This window comes from Oxyura jamaicensis, chromosome 10 (genome assembly GCF_011077185.1).
Source record: "Oxyura jamaicensis isolate SHBP4307 breed ruddy duck chromosome 10, BPBGC_Ojam_1.0, whole genome shotgun sequence".
Lineage (NCBI taxonomy): Eukaryota > Metazoa > Chordata > Aves > Anseriformes > Anatidae > Oxyura > Oxyura jamaicensis.
In genome coordinates, this window is record NC_048902.1 from 21,500,291 (window position 1) to 21,521,288 (window position 20,998).

At 43.8% G+C, this 20,998-nt stretch overlaps 1 protein-coding gene across 10 annotated transcripts in view; it reads left to right on the forward strand.

Moving 5' to 3' along the window:
• PPIP5K1 (diphosphoinositol pentakisphosphate kinase 1) overlaps positions 1 to 20,998 on the forward strand; it is a 50,496-nt gene that overhangs the window by 20,798 nt on the left and 8,700 nt on the right. For 3 of the 10 annotated variants that reach the window (XM_035335809.1, XM_035335813.1, XM_035335810.1), the window contains exons 21-29: positions 399 to 526; positions 1,018 to 1,132; positions 2,551 to 2,658; positions 3,924 to 4,040; positions 4,385 to 4,549; positions 5,612 to 5,702; positions 10,792 to 10,914; positions 16,858 to 16,920; positions 19,409 to 19,588. In XM_035335809.1, coding sequence (XP_035191700.1) covers positions 399 to 526; positions 1,018 to 1,132; positions 2,551 to 2,658; positions 3,924 to 4,040; positions 4,385 to 4,549; positions 5,612 to 5,702; positions 10,792 to 10,914; positions 16,858 to 16,920; positions 19,409 to 19,588 — 1,090 coding nt within the window. The remainder of the gene's footprint in view (positions 1 to 398; positions 527 to 1,017; positions 1,133 to 2,550; positions 2,659 to 3,923; positions 4,041 to 4,384; positions 4,550 to 5,611; positions 5,703 to 10,791; positions 10,915 to 16,857; positions 16,921 to 19,408; positions 19,589 to 20,998) is intronic. The other 7 variants (XM_035335814.1, XM_035335819.1, XM_035335811.1 and 4 more) reach the window with 6 other exon arrangements.

Consider the following 20,998-nt stretch of genomic DNA (forward strand, 5'->3'; position numbering starts at 1 on the left):
TTATCACTGCAAATAGCAGTTGTTACATTACTGCTCATGACAGATCTGGGTATGTGTGTTCATACATCAAATTGTGTTTGTCCTCAGAGGAAGTTCCCTGTTGGGTACTTGTCTCTCTTAGTTGTTGAAAGTCTACTGATAGTTGTGCCCAAGCAGGCTGGGATTCTTGGAGGAGCCTCTGTCGTCTGTTACCTTTCTCAAAATGTGGAAAAAATGAGAAAGTTGCTGAGTGGCGTTTCCCTTTCTGGCCTTGCTTTACCATAGTTCTGTTTGTGGACAGGACTATGGAAGTCCAGCCTCCTTTCATCTGAAGATGTGGCAAAGAACAAAGGCTCAAAGATATCTATTGTGTTTTGTTTGTTTGTTTTGGTTTGTTTTTTTGTTTTGTTTTCCTGCAGGAATATGGAATTAATAAGGAGGAGAAACTGGAGATTGCTATTGGCTTTTGTCTTCCCCTCATTAAAAAGATCCAGTTGGACCTACAGAGAACCCATGAAGATGAGTCTGTCAACAAACTACATCCTTTGTAAGGACTGTGCTATATGCTGCTATTGGTGGGGAGGGCCAGCTTTGGAGCAGTATGTGGGAGCCATGCAGAAGAGCATACTGGTGTGTGAGGAGGCACTGAACATACACTGTTCCCTCTTGGTGTGTCCTTTGGTTTGTCTGATGCTCCTTGAAGTGGAAGGGAAATGGAAAGGCACATTGAGACTGCTGAGAGTGAGCCAAGGTGCCAAAGAAGCTTAAACTGATTGTAGCTGGATGGTGGTACCTTCATTCCTGTCTCTGCAAGGGGCAAGTGCTAGTGTGATGTAGGCACTTCTGCGTGTCTGTGTGTCTACCACAAAACTTGCTGCTTCTGCACCTAACACTCACTCTGCTTGTTCTGTTCCTATGTCTCTTTGACAGTTCCCAGTGTATGATTTTCTTGTTAAGTAAACAGAAATGGTGCTGTATGATAAATGTTAATACACTGGCAGACTGTGAGTAATGTGGGGCTAAACATTTTTTTTTTAGGTACTCAAGAGGAGTTTTGTCACCGGGTCGCCATGTTCGGACACGGTTATACTTCACCAGTGAGAGCCATGTGCACTCTCTGCTCAGCATCTTCCGCTATGGGGGGCTCCTGGATGTAAGTGTTCCAGCAATGCTCACAGAGTAAGCCTCCCCACTTTTTCTCAGTAGCCCTTTCCAAGGTAGACAGTGTTTGTAGGTTGCCCCTTTAGCCAGCGTTCCCAGTAATGATGTGCATCAGTGGCCTCTGGCCTACTCCATTTCTGCTATGTTTGCATTTTGCAGCTTCCTGCCTTTCTGGCACGTAGGAGGATTGGTCTTCCTCTTTCCTGACACTGCCTGCCTTGCTTTCTCCAAAAGTTCTCCTGTTGATTTGAGATGAGTCTAGACTACTTGCCTGTGTAGGAAGGCAGCAATATGAGGCAGTGGTGATGCAGGAATTTCTTCCTGCCTCCTTCAGCTCTTTATTTAAAAATGTATGCAGTCGCTGTTATTTAGTGTTTTTCGGTCAATTCTAAGTCAAGAAAATCAGTTTGCTTACAGAAAAATTGACTTGGGGTTGCAAATGCATAGGGGGTGCTCTCTGCCAGAGGGACAGATGACACAGTTTGAGGGGACTAACTCATCCAGTCCAGTCTCTTCCTGTGCTTTCATAATCTACTTCCTGAAGGAATCATCACGCAGGCCCTGAGAAAAGCTCTGCTTTAGACTGTGATTTATCTACCTGCTTTTAAGCATGGTGTTCTCAAAAGCCTTGAGACTTTGGGGTTGTTTAGCAGGTGAGATTTCTGATGTCTTTGGAAGCTACCTGTATCTGCAGGCAGCCATCATGCAAGTACCTTTGTAATACTTGCTCACTCCGTAAGATGCTGCTTTATTTCCCACTCAAGTGTCAGAGGATGCCATGTTGCCAGTATAAGAATGTTAAGCTGCATCTCAGTTCATATGTACCAATGGGGTTCATTTCATGTCCATCAAGGTGGTGGGACGCTCCACAGCAGCAAGAGTGGCACTTTACATGTGGCCAATCCCTAGCAGTGCTGGGAAACAATTATGGGTGGGCTGCCCTGCCTTGTGGAGCCCAAGGGTCCAGCGTGGCTCTGTAGACATCAATCAGCATGGTGTACAAGCAGCTTCACTCAGTCCTTTATTTACCAGTTCATTCCTTGTGCTTTTTTTGTGATTTCTCTAAGATACTCATTCTATAGAACACTGAGAATGACTGTGTTTGGGTACTGCTGTGGGTTATGCTTTTCTTCAGTCAGCATGGCATAGGGGGCTTGCATCTCGATGTGCTCAGAACTGCACGTGGATTGTATGGGTAGCTGTAGTATCCCTCTATGCAGTTGCTCCTTACTGTAAGCATCCTGCCCTCATTGCAAGGTCATCTCTCTTCATGCAAGTTAAGCAAGTTGTTTTTGTCCTGACAATGCTGTTACCTCGTGGAGAGGCTAAGTCTCTCAGACCCATTTCACTGAATGCTGCAAAGTGTCTGCTGTTGCTTATTCCATGCGACTGTTTATGTGTATATATCAGGAGAACAAAGACCAGCAGTGGAAGAGAGCCATGGACTATTTGAGTGCTATCTCAGAGCTGAACTACATGACCCAGATTGTTATCATGCTCTACGAGGACAACAACAAGGTGAGGGATATAGCTGTAGGACAAAATCCTTCCTGCCATGATGCAAGGCACAGTCCCCTGAGAGATGTGTTCAGCTGGGAAGTTTGTGACCTGAGCTCTCTCACCTTGTGAATAGTGATGGATGGATCATTTACACAACTGCTAATTTTTATTTTAAGGCAAGAGGAAGTGACCCAGTTAATGTTTGTTACATGTAAGCAGAATGCCATCCTGATCAGTAACACCAAACTTATGTAATTGATACTAGCTATTTTAAAGCATGTCCTAAAGCAAAATCATTTGATGTTTCTTGCTATTAATTACAAATGAACAATAAGAAAAACAAAATAAAACCAAATTATATTTGACAGTTTATTCAGAATACTTCTAGAAATTGTCCATAAATCCCACATTCATAAACTTTTTATTTGTTAAAAATAGACTGATATAGTTAGGGAAGTATATAGTGATATCTTCAGGAAGTAAAGATAATCACTTAAACAGATGGAATATGGAAGGTGACAGTGATGACATAAATAGTTTTGACGCTGAATTGTACATACTGAATCCCAGGTTTGGTGACCTGTACTGCAGGAGGTCATAGTGGGTGAGAGGAGCAGTCCCTTTTCTCTGTAAGCTTTAGAATTAGAATTTTGTATTCAGAGAGCTGATGTGAGATTTTAATGGTAGAATAGAGATCTTGAGTGGTGTAAGTCTGTTAGTGAGTTGAGATGATGAAACTTGGGGTTTTCATTAGTGCCAGATCCTGTAAAAGCTCTGGCTACCTTTTAAATAAATATATATATATATAATACCTATAAAAGTATTTTATAAGTTATATATATATATAAGTTTTAAATTAATATGAGGGACAGTTACTTAGATCTTGGAATAACTTGCCTAAAGTTATAGGAGGGAACCCATCTCTCCCTGTGCCAGTAAGTTCTGATTTTGCAACAGGTGTGGATCAGAAGGGGCTATGCTTTAGGTTTGTATATATACATATAGCCTGATGCTGTTTTGGTCTTCTGGTGGCTGTTGTCACAAAATAACAACAGTTTGAATGCCTCAGCTTTGTGCTAATAAGGGCTGTCCTTTTGGATGAGACAAACCTAGAGCCAGTATGTTTGTGGTTCCTTGTTGCTTCTGCCTTTCTTCCAAAAGGATGTGCTTGGGATGCGTGCTGCACCAGCATGGTGGGCTGACCTAAGTCCATATCACAGCCTGTGCTGATAGTGGGATTGATTTTTATTCGTTTATTTATTCCCTATCATTCCTGTTCACAGGACCCATCTTCAGAAGAGCGTTTCCATGTGGAGCTGCATTTCAGCCCTGGTGTGAAAGGCTGTGAGGAAGACAGAAATGTCCCCACGGGATTTGGCTTTCGTCCTGCATCAGCAGAGGTGAGCACGTTGTCCTAGACAAGAGTGACACTGTGCCCTGCGTGCTGGGGACATGGTGAGCATGGATCTGTCAGACCCCATGCTGCTCTGCTGGGCCCTGCTGCAGTCTGGTCTCCAGCAGCATGTTCTCCTCTGGCCTTTAGTCTTGTGCCTGAGGACTCTAAGTAGGTTATGTTCTCTGCCTGACTTTGTGGGCTTTTCAGGACAGTCTTTGTATATGGAGAAAGCAGAATGCTGATATCTCACTGAGCTTAGCAGAACTGGAGATACGAGCCTAGAGTAAATGCCCTGGGCAGTGCCTGGTAAGGACACGTGCCTGGAGCTGTCAGTGTTTCTTACTGCAGAATGAGGACAAGAAAACAGACCAAGGCAGCCTGGAGGACCTCTCTAAAGAGAAGGGCATTGATGAGCCAGATCGTGCACAGCAAAGGTCTCCACAGCCCTCTGAGCCAGTCAGCATTCAGCGAAGATCACCATTGATCAGGAACCGGAAGACAGGGTCCATGGAGGTAATATGGCTGTCTAGGTTGTTCTAGTGAAGGTCTTTTGCCTAGTTTTAGTTTCCTGAGATTCCTCTTAACATGCCAGAGTTTGAATTGATTCTGTGGATTGACTTGGGGATGAGATTTGAACAGGGATTTTTTGGAAAGCTGACCTACCAAACTCCTCACTGAGGAAATAGGGAATTGATGAGGGAGAGCAAGTAAGGAAATGCTTGAAAAACACAAGTATATTTAGATTACATGCTCTGTAGAGGCATTCATGTTCCAGCTGCCAGATTGCTCACAACCTCTTCACCTTGCCACATTGTTATCTTTGTGTTCCCTTAGATTCCAGCCTTTGCATCTCACAGTTCAGCTCCCCATTTCTTCTTCCTGTTTCCTATCTATGGTCTTGTGCAAATCAGAGGTCCCTGCTAACTGGAGGGTTTATTAGAGTATTTAATCTGTCATAGGGTTTAGAACTGTCACAGTCTCTGACCTGCTAAAGCAACAGAGAGTGATTTTACTGACCTTACTACTCTCTTTCATGGCTATTTGTATGCCATAAGGCTAATTTCACAGTCAGCAGGTAGCTGACACCTTCAGGGTGCTTCATGGGCATTTTTGGTATCTATTTTCTGAGCTAGTGAAAGCAGAAAGTTAGGGCTTGAGATGTTTGTTAGATGTCTTCTGTCTCTGTGTCATTTGTGGTGTAATCTTTGTCTGCAGTACGCGAGGGCTCTTTGTAGTGGGTGCATGCTAAATTTAAGGGGACATACTTTTCTGCTGCTTAAGAAGGAACTGTATGTCCCAGTGTTTCCAACAAGAGTTTTGGGATACAAGGAACTTAGTACAGGAATCCCTTCATACTTCTGAAATCTCTACTGTTCCATAACCCAACACAAACCTGAAATTAAAATTGAGCACACACTGTCACAAGCTTAGCATACAAGAAGTACCTGTATGCTTCTTGAAAATTGTGATTTTAAGGAAGAGACATTTTTCTTCACTTTTTATGGGTGTATAAAGGCTTTTGACATTAGTGGGTAACTTAGGGCATGACACTAACTATACTATCTCTTTTTGCAGGTGCTTTCTGAATCTTCTTCCAAATCAGGAGGTTATCGCCTCTTCAGCACTTACTCAAGGCAGTCTTCTGAGATGAAGCAAAGTGGCTTAGGTACTGTACTTGACCTATACTCAGCCTGCTCACCTGTACCTATGTATTTTTGCGTGCATCTGTCTGTCCCTTCCCATATACATCTGGCTTAAGTTCCTTGTATGTCTGTGTATATGCATTATCTCTTCTTGTAGTGTTACTGCCTAGACTGCTATAAAGGCTATCTTACTGTAATGCCTTTTGTGTATGATCTTCTCCTTCAGTTTCTAGCAACAGAAGATGCACCTCTCATCCTTTATATAGCACGAAATCCATTTATAGCACGAAACAACAGAGCAAGCTGTGTACTTAGAGACTGGACTTCTGCTTCTGTGTTGCTATCATTTGTTACACCATTTTTTGTAATCTTAGTAGGAAGAGGTGATTTCACGTGAGAACTAGTATGCTTTCTGTTCTGAAGAATGGTAATTTACAAACAAAGCTGCTCATCATGTAAGACTATTTTATTTCTACCTTTGTTTCATAAAGAACTCTTGTATGGAACAGCTCTGTCATCTATCTGCTGCAGTGTTTTGACAGCTTCACTTGAGCTAGGATCCACTGGTTAGCTGTTCTTTGCATGGTAGCCAGTGGCAGAAAATATTTTGGGGCAGTTGGTGTTCTCTATGTGTCCTTGAGGATACCATTCCCTGCCAACCTATTCCCTGCTAAACTATGTGTTAATAGTGGATTTTTTTCCTGAAATATTTTTGCTAAAGCAAGGTCTGTTTAGAAACCTAGATCCTGAAGATGACTAATAAGCACCAGGAGGTGGAAGTGCCCAAGTTATGCTCACTTTCTTTTTCTTTAAAGCCATTTTTTACATTTTGACTTTGAGGCATGGATGTAGATTTCCTTGCGGAAGTTCTGACTTACCAGTTATTTTCTCTGTTATGTGGGCATCCTGCAGCCAAGGATTTTCTGAAAGGCCTATTTTGTTTCTTTGGAAACTAATTCTTGCCAAGTTAATTGAATTTTCTTTGGAATGATAAGGAAGTATCCATGGAGTCTGCCACCTATAGTTCCAGCCAGCTGGAAAAGTCTATGAAGTAATGTTGATGCATATTATTTTCTTAAAGGCATAATAACCTTGGCCATAGTGGTTTCTGAGTGTAGTATATCTGCTGCCTTTCACAGACCACCTGCAGTATTAAGGAAACTACAATAGACTGCCTTGATTAGGCTTGAAGAAACCTGTGGTTAATCTGTGAATCCATGTGAATTAATATGAGAATTTCTAAGATAGCATACACTCAATGAAGCACATCTGTTTGAAGAACGAATACATCAAATACAATATGCAAACTGTCTTCGCTGTTTGGATTTCTGAGTGCCAGGAGGCATGTGTTCTGGAAAGCAGATTTTACAGCATAGATACTATACCGTTTTCGAGGTTTCTGAGGAATGTCTGCTTTGGGAATAGAGAAGACTACTGCTATACCGGACTCTTGCAGAGGACTACTTTTCCTTGACAACAAAATTTAAAATGTGATCCCATCAGGTTTAATACCAGGTTCTTGTCTGTCTTGCCTTGCAGGAAAGCCTTTGCTGATCACTTCCAATTGTGAAGCTCTGCAGAGGCAAAACTTTGGGTAGGAATTGAGAGACCAGATCTGTGACAGTAGATACAGCTGGATACTCAGTTCAGTCTGTAGAGACTTGTAGCTACATGCAAAGAAGGGCTGAGCAGGAGAGACTTGTGATACAATTCCAGCTTGCACAATCTCTGGTTATTAGGATGTCCATTTCTGTGAATTTCTCTCAGCCTGAGAACTGTTGAAAAGAATGGTGCCTCTTTACCTTTAAAAGTCAAGCTCTTCAAGGAATATTCCTGCTTATTTTGTAGAAATCTAATTTATTCCCCCTTTATGATCTGAAATGCTCTCTCTCTTGGAGAAAGAAGATAGAACTCAAATGAGGTTGAACTTTGGCTTTAATACTTGTCTCAGCAGCTGTGCTATGAGGTGGTTCATCAGATGCTACCGCTGTTTCTGAGCTTTTCTGAAGCTGAGCTTACTCTCTTGTTGCCTGACCTTGTCAGTGTCTGGCTATTTATGTCTGAGGGGACATTTGCATCTCTTCAAGTATAACCTTATATGTTGAGGCATACAGGAAAGGGGAGCAGGGCATAGCTCCTAGAATAACCTTGTTGCCATACCTTCTAGAATTCTGTCTTTAGAGTATTTTAAAAGATGCCTTAAAATGGCTGTTTGGAAAAGGGGAGAGCAGCAGCTTGCTTCATCTTTGCAGTATGATGCTTTGGAGTATGCCTCATTTTTCTGGGCGGGAGCAAATGCGTCATTGTGGTTTGTCTGCAGTATTGTGCATGCTTCTGCCTTGAGAAGTCTAGGGATCTTTCAATGCCTTTCTTCGCTTGCAAGAACACTGAAATGGGATATCTCCTTGCTGTTTGAGTAAGAGGTGGTGTATTGCTGTTGGGGATGACAGCCTTGTTCTGAGAATTCCTGTCCCACAGGGAAACGGGATGTCCATTTTTAAGCATCTGAAGCATTGAATAGATATCTGAAAATTAAATATACAAAACTAATCCAGTACACGCTGCTGTTTCTGGCAAGTGTTGCTACATCTTAAAACCAATTTGCTAGTATACCATTATGTTTTTAGGATGTGTGTTTGTTTACTTTGCTTACAGTGAACTCCTAGAGTTTATTCATAGACAATTGCTGTCATCCACAATCATCCTTGTAAATTTTATTCAGGTTTAAGGGTGCTTACAGAGTGCTTTTTCTACTGTAGAAGAACAGAACCACTGGGGTATCCCTAGCTCAATGATTATTGACTCAAAATTGCACAAGATAGCAAGTGATAAAAATATTCTGTTACATTTTTATTTGCTGGTAAATGAGTCTTGATTTTGATGTTGTTTGTTGTTCCATAGAAGGATGACTGTGAACATCATGCTGGCTGCCACTTGACAAAATTTTATTTGCTTTCTGACAGATTCCAGTTTACGCTGAGTCACCACTGAACTTCACTTTAAGGCATTAGGAGAAAATTTTCTAAGACTTGTGTATCAATCACCCTGCAGGCAAGAGTTCTTTGCCTGTTTGTTGAAGGACATGTATGTGCTAGTCTGTCATGCTGGAAAAGCTATCAGCAGTGATATGGTGGAGTAGCTTAGGTTCAGTCCATATGAGAAGTCTTTATCATCCTCCACTGTTCCAAGAAGCAGGAGCTGTCAGCTGAGACTGAGCTTACGCATGAATAACTCAAAGCTCAGGATCTGTGTTTTTTTTCTCCAGAGGCTCCAGCTGAAAAGCAGTTTTGTAGGAAAAGGGCTGGCATCGTCATAGGCAACAAATGGACACTAGGCAGCAGCGCTCCCTTCCACCAGAGGAAGACAATGGCTTGCTTTCTCTGCTGAGTTAACAGGACTGCAGCAGGCAGGCTGAGGGAGCTGTTTTTTCTTTTCTGTTCAGCATCTGTGAGACTGTGTCTGAAGTACTGCTATCCTGTCCTGAGCTCCCTAGTGCAAGAAGCTCATGGACATAGCAGGTTTATGTAAGTCCAGTACAGGGCAATGGAGGTGGGTGGGAGCTGGAGCATGCAGTTGATAAGGAGAAGCCAAGAGAGCTGGGCCTGTGTGGTCTTTGGGTCAGAAGATGAATGGAGGATGGAGACCTTAATGTTGTTCAGCCACCTAAATGGGAGGTTACAGAGAATACAGAGACAGACAGACTCTTCTCCAAGGCACATGGTGATAGAATGAGAACCAACAGGCAGAAGCTGCAGATGGGAAATACCAATTAGCTAAGAGGAACACAGTTTTCACAAATGCACCAAATATTGGAACAGGGGCCTCGACAGGTGGTGAAATCTCCTTCCTTGGAGGTATGCAAAACTTGACTGGACAAACCCTAGCAAGCTGATCCAAGTTGGTCTTGCTATGGGGATTGGGAAAGAAGCTTCCAAAGGTTCCTTCCAACTTAAATTGTGCTGTATTTTAGAACCAAGAGCTGTTGCAATACAGGCAGGATCTTTTTAACAGCAGTAACAGTTGCATTGTTCCACATAAATGTTAGAAGGCAATATGTCAGGTTTTTCATCCTGGCAGACAAGATGGAGCAAGATCAACCTGCTTATTTCTGGAAGCAATGTATGTGGGAGTAATGTTGTTTTTTAGTAGTTGTTATTCTCAGTACAGACTGTAGTATCAAGACAGTTTAACAGGGGATTCATAGACTATCAGTGGTTTGTCTGGCCCATAAGAAGTTGTTTTTGTTTTTCTCATGGACAATTGCTTTCCTTGGTCAAAAGAGTCCCGTTTCTAATGCCTAGCAGTTCCTTAAATGTCACATAAATTCAAGTTGCTGTAAAAAATGCTGTACTTCACAGAAGCAACCACCAGCACTTGCCAAAGCCACTGGTCTTAGGTTGCCCTCCTGTGCTTGAGACCATTTTGAACACCTCATTCGTTGCCACAGGTTATGCAAATCTTCACACTGTGTGGGCATCTGGTGCTTTGTGGATGTAGACCATGGAACACTTGGATCCACTTGGGAGTCAAGGCATGACCAAGTGGATGTGAAATATCATCTGGCAGCAGCTTGAAAAAGAAAATTCTCTGGTCATATTGCTTTCCTTACTGCTTGACAGAGCAATTAATCTCCATTTACAGCAACAGATTAAACACATTGAAATTTATTAGATGTAGACAACCCTTTCTCCTTCTCAGTGCCCTGCAGAAGAAGGATCTTTCCAGAGAAAGGACAGGAGAGCAGAGAAACAAAGGCCTGTGACATGAACATCAGTGATTTGCATCTTGGCTTTTCTGATATGAATGCTTAGTTTTGCTGACTGGCAGATATCAAGATGTTTTTCCTAGACCAGGACAGAAGAGCCAGAGGGAAATACACAACTGGAAGGAGTTAGAAACTTTCCTGGAGCTGAGTATTGGGCCTACCTGATGTGCATTTGTCACTTCTGAATTGAGAATGGGGTTTACTGCCTCCCCACGCTCCCCTAGCATCAATTTCTTCCTGAGATGCCTGTGAAGTAGGCAGTTTATTCCTCATTCTTCAACTAACCCTGCTTTTCTGTAGTTGCATGTGGTGGAGATGTAATACTAACACCTTCCATGCCTTTCCAGGGTCACAATGCACCGGCCTGTTTAGCACCACTGTGCTGGGAGGCTCCTCCAGTGCCCCCAACCTCCAGGACTACGCACGCAGCCATGGCAAAAAGTTTGCCAGCAGCCTGACATACAAAGACGGTATGTGTGTTCTCTGTGCTGCAGGTTAACTTATGGACTTCGGTGTCTCAGGATACTACTAAGGCAGAGACTTAGACCATTACGAAGAGCGACACAGTTGAATGTGTATATTCGCTGCATCTACAGTAATGCATTTTGTCATATCCCAAGAAATCATGAACTCTGCTAGGACAAAACAGGAGCTGATACTGTGTGAGGAGTTTTATGCTGATGTATGGTAATGCTGGTGTATGGTCATGCTGGTGTCTGATTTTGCTCTCGTATTTTAATACTACTTGCTGTTGTGGAGGAGGGATTATTGGTCTGGATAGGAAATAGGTTTGTCCTGGTACTGAAATCCAGCACGTCAAATCATTTTGCTTATGTTGGTGATCTTCCTGATGTTAAGCCAATGTTTTCTTGAGACAGTAATGCTCAACCTACAGAAGATGGGGCCATCCCAAAGGCAGTGTGATGTGCTGGGTGGAATAAGATGAGTGCTGGAGTCCCCATCAGTGTGCTGGGCACACAGAAGAGTCTGAGAGCTGTCAGAAAGCAAGTGTAATAGGTGTGATATGCTCGTGGTAAGTGGGATGCTTGGACAAAATACTGCGAGAGGACTGTAAGGTCTAGTTATTGTGACTAGTTTGTACTGATGTATAGTTCAGGAAGACAGTCTGGTAAAATGTATTTGGGCCATTAGTATAAATGTTGCTCAGTGCATGGATGAAGGAGTGTTGCCAGCTGAGGACTGATCTGCAGTTAGCGCATTATGTATTGAGAAGCAGAGAGTCTGTTGCTACTTTCAAGGTAATTGGAGCACAGGAAAAGGCTGAGGTATCCTGGAGTAGTTGTAGGGATGTAATGCATCAGTGCAAGTGTTCTTTATGATCCCAGTATGAAGGTCATTCAGACTCTGTAAAGTATTGATTAGAACAGATTAGGTGATGAATTGATTGAGAGCAGCCCTGCAGAGAAGGACCTGGGGAAAGCTGATGGATTCAAAACTGAACGTGAGCCTACAATGTGCACTTGCTGTCCAGAAAGCCAAACGTATCCTCATAAAGCTCATTGTAACCAGATGATCTTTAAGGGCCCATTACAACCCAAACCATTCTATGGTTTTATGATTCTATGATCGAGTTCCATTCACCCTGCTATGGGCAGGGACACCTCCCACTAGACCAGGTTGCCCAAAGCCCCATCCAACCTGGCCTTGAACACTTTCAGGGATGAGGCATCCACAACATCCATAAAAAGCAGCATGCCCAGCAAGTCAAGGGAGGTGATTCTCTCCTGTTGTGGTTTAACCCCAATAGGTATCCACGCCCCACACAGCTGCACGTTCACTTCCCTGCAGTGAGATGGGTGAAAGAATTGAAAAGGTAAAAGTGAGAAAGCTCAGGGGTTGAGATAAAGGCAGTTTAATAGGTAATGCAAAAGCTGTGCCTGCAAACAGAGCAAAATAAATAATTCATTCACTGCTTCCCATCAACAGGCAGATGTTCAGCCATTTCCAGGAAAGCAGGACTCCGTTATGAGTAACAGTTTCTTGGGAAGACAGACAGCATAACTTGAAACATTCCCCCTTCCTCCTTCTTTTCCCAGCTTTTATTGCCGAACATGATGGCATATCATTTGGAATATCCCTTTGGACACTTGGGGTCAGCTGTCTTGGTGTGTCCCTTCGCAGCTTGTTCTGCACCCCCAGCCTACTGGCTGGTGGGGCAGGTGAGAAACAGAAAAGACCCTGACTCTGTGTAGGCACTGCTCAGCAATGAGTAAGAAATCGGTGTGTTATCAGGACTGTTTCTGTCACAAATCCAAAACATGGTGCCATATGAGCTCCTATGAAGAAAGCTGTCTCTATCCCAGCCAAAACCAGGACATTCCTTTCTATTCTGCCCTCATGAGACCCCACCTGGAGTACTGTTCTGGGGTCCCAAGCACAAGAAAGACATGGACTTGGTAGAGCAAGGGGGGCCATGAAAGTTATCAGAGGTCTGGTCAACTCTCCTGTGAAGACAGGCTGAGAGAGTTGGAATGGTTCAGCCTGGAGAAGAGAAGGCTCTGGAGAGACATTATTGTGGCCTTTCAGTATATAAACAATGCTTATAAGAAAGAGAGAGACTTTTTTTTTTTTTTTTTTAATAAGGAAGAATTTTTTTTGCAACTGATGTGGTGAGACACTGGAACAGGTTGCTGAGAGAAGCTGTGGATGCCCCATTACTGGGGGTGTTCAAAGTAAGGTTGGACAGGGCTTTGAGCAACCTGACACAGTGAAAGATGTCCCTGTCTGTTGCAGGGTGCTTGGACTAGATCTTTAAGGGTCCTTTCCAAACAAAACTGTTGGTCAAAAGTAATATAGGAAGGGAGAGAGGACAGATATCTTATATGTCCCTTCAGGTACTGCAAACACTGAGTTATGCAGCATTGGACAAGCCTCTCCATGGATGGGGTCTGCACAATGTGCTGTGCCTTGGTTGGAAATCCATCCAGTACTTCACAACTCGGGTTTCCCTGCATTTGAATGGATTATTATTTGTTACTGTGTCTGAGTGCCTTTCTTATTGGGATCACAATGAACACAACACCAGTATGTGACAAGCTGGGGAGATAACTAAGGTTATAATTTGTGGCATCGGGGAAAACAGGAGATCGATTAATTTGAATTTTTGTTCAGTTTTGAGGGAAGGAAAATGGCCTAGCAAATCAGGGTGTAAAGATGTTATCCAATGCACAGACCTGTTGGAACCCCCTGAATACTGTTGTATTGAGACCATTAGGTACACCAGCTTTCTGTGCTGTTTTGCAGAGTGTAAGAGAAAATGGTGTTGCTTTTCACCTCTTTAGGGAGCTCCCTAGCAAACAACAGGCTGTGTGATAGAGGCAAGGAGGGTGAACTGGAAGGATTTTTTAAACCCTGCTGCACAAGCCTGAGTGCTGGCTACCTGTGGATCCCAGAATAAGCTCATGGTGTTTGGCACAAGACAGATATGGATACCAAGAAAGCCACTTGAAAAGGCCAGCTAGGGCTCCGGCTGATTTTCTTCTACGACTGTGCAAGCATTGTGGGCGGAAGGCAGTACTAATTCTCAGGGAAAACTGTCAGACTGCTTGCTCTGTGCTCAGCTGGGAACAGGACAGATTCTGCTCAGTCCTGGTGCAGCACTGCCTTTCTTCATAGGATGTGTAGTGGGACTGTGCCTGCAACTGGCTACTTACAGTCAAGGTCCATGGCAGACACCTACTGCTTTAGGCTAAATTCTGTGACAAGGTTTCTGTGTGCTTAGATGCAGCTGTGCACTCAAGTACTTAAAAGTCAGACTTACTTAACTAATATGTGACTAACATAATGCAGAATTATTCATCTTGATGGTGCATTTCATTTTTCATATTTCATAGTGTGCTATGGCACCCTGTGCTACCAGTGCCCTGCTGCAATAAGAATTTGGGGGGGTTGGAAAAACAAATAGGAGTCAGAAGGACATTTATCTTCTCAGGAAGGTAGTTTGGAGTGTGAAATAAGCCCTTAATCTGTTTGTTCTGCTCAAACAAGTACCAATGAAATGATGAACATTGGCATTTAAAACAAACGTCACTAGAACTGACTGCAATAAGTGACATAGCAGCTACAGCAGTCTCTTGGGAGTACATTTGTATCAAGGCTTTTTTCACAGTCATGCTAAAGCCTTCAGATTCTGAAGCATGTCTTTGCATGAAATCTGACAATTTTTCATGATGCTTCAGGATATGATGCATGGTTTATAGCACTTCGTCAAAGACTTGCTCAAGTGAAGTTTAAGTGGCCCTTATGTCTTTTTGCTTGGGACTGGAAAGAGGGTTAAGCAAGACCTCAGTGCAGAGTTGTGTCCCAAGCTCAGGTTGAGGGAAGGTCCACTGATGGAGATGCTTTGAAGTTGGTTTGTCTGAAGCCAGTGGTCCAGCACCATTGTTGCAGCACCATTTAAATTGATGTCCTGATAAAGGACTCGTGTCCCTGGGAAGATTGAGGTGGTTACCAGCTGACTGACTGCAGCACTAGGACTCAGACACTTCTCAGAAGATGCACATGTAGGGAAGCTTTGCCATCTATCTGTTGCGTTTAAAGAGGATTAAAAAAAAAAATCTAGGGCTATTATGTTGCAAAGGGAAATTGCAGCAACCTTTAGAGTTGTTTTAAATATATTATGTGGGCAAGCCAGTTAGTGTAAATAGAGAAATATACTGTGGGGTGTGGCAGCATAAATTGGTATGTAAGTCTCCTAACCTTGGTGTACAGTGATAGGCATACAGAGTAGGTGGAATGGATGCATGAAACATGAAATAGAAATTACATCCTCAGTTCCTAAGTAGTAGCAAAAGATATGATTGGCTGGGTTCTCACACCAAGTCATATATACAGGTGGCCTAGACCATTCTTTCCCATGATAGGCTGGGGGAAGAGTGACTGGAAAGCTGCCTGGCAGAGCTGTGTGCTCAGGGGGCCAAGAAGGCCAACAGCATCCTGGCTTGTATCAGAAATAGTGTGGCCAGCAGGGTTAGGGAAGTGATTGTTCCTCTCTCCTCAGCTCTGGTGAGGCCACACTTTGAATACTGTGTTCAGTTTTGGGCCCCTCACTACAAGAAGGACATCAAGGTGCTAGGGTGTGCCCAGAGAAGGGAAGCGAAGCTGGTGAAGGGTCTAGAGAACAAGTCTTATGAGTAGCAGCTGAGGGAGCTTGGGTTGTTCAGCCTAGAGAAAAGAAGGCTCAGGGGAGACCTTATCATACTCTACAGTTACCTTGAAGGAGGCTATAGTGAGGTGGGGAATAGTCTTTTCTCCTAAGCACCAAGTAGTAAGACAAGAAGAAATGGCCTTTAGTTGTGCCAGGGGAGGTTTAGGTTGGATATTAAGAAAAATTTCTTCACTGAAAGGGTTGTAAAGTATTGGAACAGACTGCCCAAGTAGTTGAGTCACCATCCCTGGAGGTCTTCAAAAAAACATGTAGAAGTAGTGCTTAGTGACATGGTTTAATGGTGATCTTGGTAGTTCTATGTTAAAGGTTTGACTGGGTGATCTTAGAAGTCTTTTTCAACCTAAATGATTCTGTGATAGCCAAGGAATTCCCAGAGTGGGAATAAGCTGAAGCTTTCATTCTTTTGGGTTGTTTTTTTTGAGCATACAGAGAGTAATCCGTGTGTTTTAAAACTCAACTGTTTGAGCCCCATTAGATGCATAGAGCCTATCCTTGCATTCACTGTCTTTCTGATGTTTGATCTTGGTCTGATTTGCTCCATGGCTCTAAGAGAAGCCTGAGGACCAGTGTGACAAATGTATCCCAAAATGTCTTCCGTATCGAAATGCTTTGAGCAACAGAACTGCGGAGGCATGCCTTCATGGGTGTTTTGTTTGTTCCCTAATTAGTTAGTTGATTAAGCTTTTAAATTCTCAAATAGCTGTGTTTAACTTGCATTAAGAGGATGTTTTGAGCTGCTCTTTCCAGTGCCACAGCTTTTCAGTGCCTCTGTAGAACAGTGTGTTTTCCTTGGGCAGAGGTGAATCCTGAGGACTATGGTTCCAGGATTTCAGGGTATTCTGTAATGCTGCTGATTGCTTGGTAATGTGCTTTTGTAGTTGCAAGCATGGCCTACTTGCATCTTTCACTGGACTGAGCCTGGCTTTCCATCAAGATGGCTGGAAGTGTGGTGGGAAGGAGTGTGACAAGGAGTTTATAGAGTCGGGGGGGCACTGGTTGGACAGTGCAAGGAAAGTGGGGAACCGACAGTGTCCAAGAAACCTCAGAGCTTCAGTCAAATCTGTGGGCAGAAAGTGCCTGGGGTGCTACAGCAATGTCAGTGGGAGCATGTGTTATGGGGGTGAAGCCAGAAGGTGAACTTGAAAGGGTAGTTGCAAGCATATGAAGGCTGGGGGATCCTTAGAGGTAGGCTGTTAACTGAGATGATCTGTTTTTATTTCCTCAGAGCTCTTGTCTATGCCAGCCGTAAAACGATTTTCTGTGTCGTTTGCAAAGCATCCGACTAATGGTACGTTTGCTTCCTTGATTTGACGTTCCCTCACACTTCTAACCCCATGCTCACATTCAGTTCTCTCTGCACATGATCTCCTTTCAGCCACCTTGTGTTTTTTTTGCGTGTCTGTGTATCTGGTGTCCAAATATGCTTCACCTTTCCCCATTGTCTCATTGTGACTAACTTGTTCACTCATCTGCTGTTACTGCACAATGGTTCCTGTGCTGTTTGTGGGAGATCTGTCAGGCTGCTTTCCCTCCCAGGCATTTGTGTGAAAAAGCTTTGTGAATGGACTCCTAAAGCAGCCTTTAATTCCACTGCTGATGTTAAGGCCTTCTCTTGTGCTGCCTTGCAGGGGGTGGAGAGAATGCTCTTGGATTTGAGGGTGTGTGGGGATATCTACTCCGTATCCTAAGAGCACTGCAGCTTAGGTCTTCAGTTGCTACAGAGCAGATCTTAAGGATCAAAACAAGGATAGCCTGGAGCTGTATGTGTGTCGCCTTGAAAAGTGCAGTCTGTGTGGGAGAGCAGAAGATGCTAGCAGCATTCCCTCTGCACATTGTATTCCTTAGTACAGTGGTCTTAGGAGGCCATGAATTTACTGGTACTCCTATTTGCAAACTTGTTTGTTATGGTGGTCCCTTGGTTACTCCAAGCATGGTGGTGCTGGTGGGAGTAGTCTCACCTTTCCTGATGACATTATCCTGGAAATGGTGTCTCTCCAGAAGTTACATCTGCTGATGGTGTACAGTGCTGGCTTGGGCCTGGCATCATCCCAAGCTAGGAGGGGATCAGCAATGTGCCATGCAGGGTGATGTGATCGTATTCACTCCTGTTGTGCTAGTAGCTATGAAGAGGCTTGGTAAGGAAAGATATCTGACTGTGCTTATATTTACTCACCATCTCTGCTTCATATTGCTAGTAACCTAACACACCTAACACCTGAACTATGAGTCTTTTGAGATTAAAGACCACTACATGGGTTGTAGCAGATGCCTTGAGCTACTGTTTATTATAATTTACACTGAAACTTTTGAAAAGGTTTGTTCCATAGCACCACACCTACCCATACCTCATGGCTCCTGCTGTTGAGACAAGTTAGATCCAAAGCACATCACTGAAAGATACCAGGTTAAGTATTTCTGTCTTAAGTGGCCATGGCTGCTTCTGAAATCTTGTTGCATAGTAAATACGAAGAAATTCTGCTCTCTGTGATCTGGAAGATGAAGGAAGTCTAGAAGACTGTTACAAAGACCAAAGTTTTGGGAAAGATGAAAGAGGAAGGGACAACTAACTGTGTCTTTGTTTCACATATCAAAAGGGAACCTATTATTCTCTTTGCTTGGTTTTGTTTTTCCTAGAGTGGACAACTGCTCAATTTGTATTTGTGGAAACCATCTGAGAAAATGTGGTGTATGTCAGCAGGATGTGTCATTCTATCTTGCCAACAAAACTTGTACCAAGTACCAGTCTTTCCCAAGCCACACTGTAAAGCACCTGCCCCCTACAAAAAATACAGTAAAACAAAACTGGGCATCAGATTTTCTCAAGAACCCAATGAATATTTCTAATGGTAAAGTGATTCTTAATCAAAAAAGCAAAGACAGAGGTCCAGCAGGTCTGAACTTGAAGTTAAGCATCTTTGGTCTACACGTAACACTGTTTTTAACAGCAAGGACATTTAGCTGCATGAACCACTTGCCAGAGGATGCAAAAGTTATTCGTAGCCCTAAATCTGTTGTTTTGTTTTAAGAGCTGCCTCAACTTGGTGAGATGGGATGGCTGAACTAGAGCCGTGGCCAAGCACAGTGTCAAGCCAGATGTTATATGACCTGATCTCATGAGTCTTGGGAGCACAATATGAGTCCTGAAGCTGCACACATGGAGAAGATAGGCCTGTAGGCTAGTATCTTGACTGCCATGCAACAGCAAGGACATCACAAAAGATTGCACAGGGCTGTTTTGAAAGTCTAAAAAGAGAAGGGCAGCACTTATGGTTTTCTACACACACTAAAAATATGTTCTCAGTCAAGCCCTGCTGTCCCCACAGTGTATATTGCACAGCCTCCAGTCATTTGGTGCCAGGTCATTTGTTCTCTTCCGTGTGCTGAAGTGACTGGCTGCATTTGGATGCAGGTCTTTGTGCTTTGCTGGCAGTCTGGAGTTCTTGTCTCCTCTGGGAGGGTGAGTTTGGGCCTGTCTTTCTTATACTTGCTGTTCTGCTTGTGGTGGGACTGCCCATGCGCTGCAGTTGTGTTTGGCAGAGGCTGGGCCAGGTGGGAGTCTGCTCTGCTGCATTAACATTTGGGGTATGTAGCGCTGAGGGTATTCCTGGTCTGTTTACTGTGGGAGGGACTGGGCTGCAGTGTCCGATAAGGGTCATCTCCCATTCAGTAGCCCCAGCGCTGGCAGCTCTGCTCCATTCCCCACATCTCTACATTTTTTCTATTTCTCAGCTGCGCCTCCCCACTCCTCTCACTCTTTATGGCCCCCTTTCCTCCAGATGCGTTTGAGCACCACCACGTTGCCCAGTTGCTGCGCCGTTTTTCCTCTGACTATGCCACGAGCCGGAACATCTCACTGGATGCCACTCTAGCCCATCATCTCCAGCAGTGCTCCTACCACCTGCGCCTCTTCAGGAGCTGGCTGATCTCAGGGCAGGATGACTTGGAGTGTCTTTACGGTACTGCACGCTGCAGCTGCCTTGGTCCCGTGCTCTTGTAGCTGAGTAGGGACCACTGTCTGCTTGGAAATGCAAAGTATGCTTTGCTTCTAAAAAAGGAAAGCCTTTCCCTCACTGCATCCCTTAAATCTCTGGGTGGCTGCTGCAGCAAGGCGTGTGGGCTGTTGCACCCAGCAGTTTTGGAGCTTTAGGAAGTTGCCTTTTCACGTGGAGCTGGTGCTCTTTGTGTAGCTCTAACTCTGCTCTTTCCATCCTAGGCAATTGTTCATTGCCTCCTTCCTTTAGCCAGGGTAAGCACATAAGCTTCCTTCAAGTGAAATGCTGTGCTTCTACCAGTGTGATGCCCTGCTGACATGATATGCCTGTCCAGGTCTCAGCAGGGTGCTCCTTGGTGTCCCATTATTAATGGAGGAACCAAAATGAGTAATAAGAGTGTGGGAAAAAAAGATTAAGGATGCACTGCAGCTGCTCACATGCAGAGTGAACTTGCTGTGGAAATTCAGGGAAAGTGACTGCTTGTGGGATTGTGTTATTTATAGAAAGACCAAGTTAAGCTAGAGTAGACACTGAGCCTCTGTTTGTCTGCATTGCATGGCATCTGTTCTGCCTGTTAGGATGTTTGCAGCGTGTCATGTGTCTGGTGGGAAGATGTAGGTGATTTCAGTGTTGAATCCAGATGTTATAAATTAAAGTCTGCTACTGTTTCTTGGGTATTTGTCAGCATCTAGCATGGGTGGGAAGTCTGATGTGTTGACGTCTCCCTCTGAGAAAAGTAAAAAGATTCCTCTCTGAGAGGGGCAGCTAGCTAGGGCTGGCTGTTAATGTTCACCCTGCACCATAAAACCTGCTTGGTGCATGTGGCTTGCTTAGCTGTGTGGTGTGATGCATGGACTTCCTTTTTCATTCAGACCCATAGGTGGAAGGAGTAGGGTAGACCTAGTATAGCCTGGAAAAGAGAGTTTTTCATATTTGGTCTATTTTTTTTCTTGATATGGCCCTTTCTGTAAAGTAGGCAATTTGGAGATGGGAGTTGCTTTTCATCTATAATTAGGACAATCCTTGGTCTCCTAGCAACAAATACTAAAGAGGATCAGAACTGCTTGAAGGGATGAAATGCTGGAACAAAGCAGACTGACGTTCCAAAGCCAAAGCTGAGTTTCCCCTACTGCAGATCTCGACCATCTCCTGTGAGCTCCTGGAGAGAGAGGAAATGAACTCAGCACTTTGGGCAGTGGTACTCCAAATATTGCATCCTGATGCTGGGTTGTGCCACCTATCCTAATGCTGCCAGGCTATGAGCTATGCGCATCAATATAGTATCTTTCCTGTGTGGAAATTGGATCTCTGCACTCATTAAGTTCTTTCTCTCTTTCTTTTTCTCTCTCTTTCTTTTTCTCTCTCTTTCTTTTT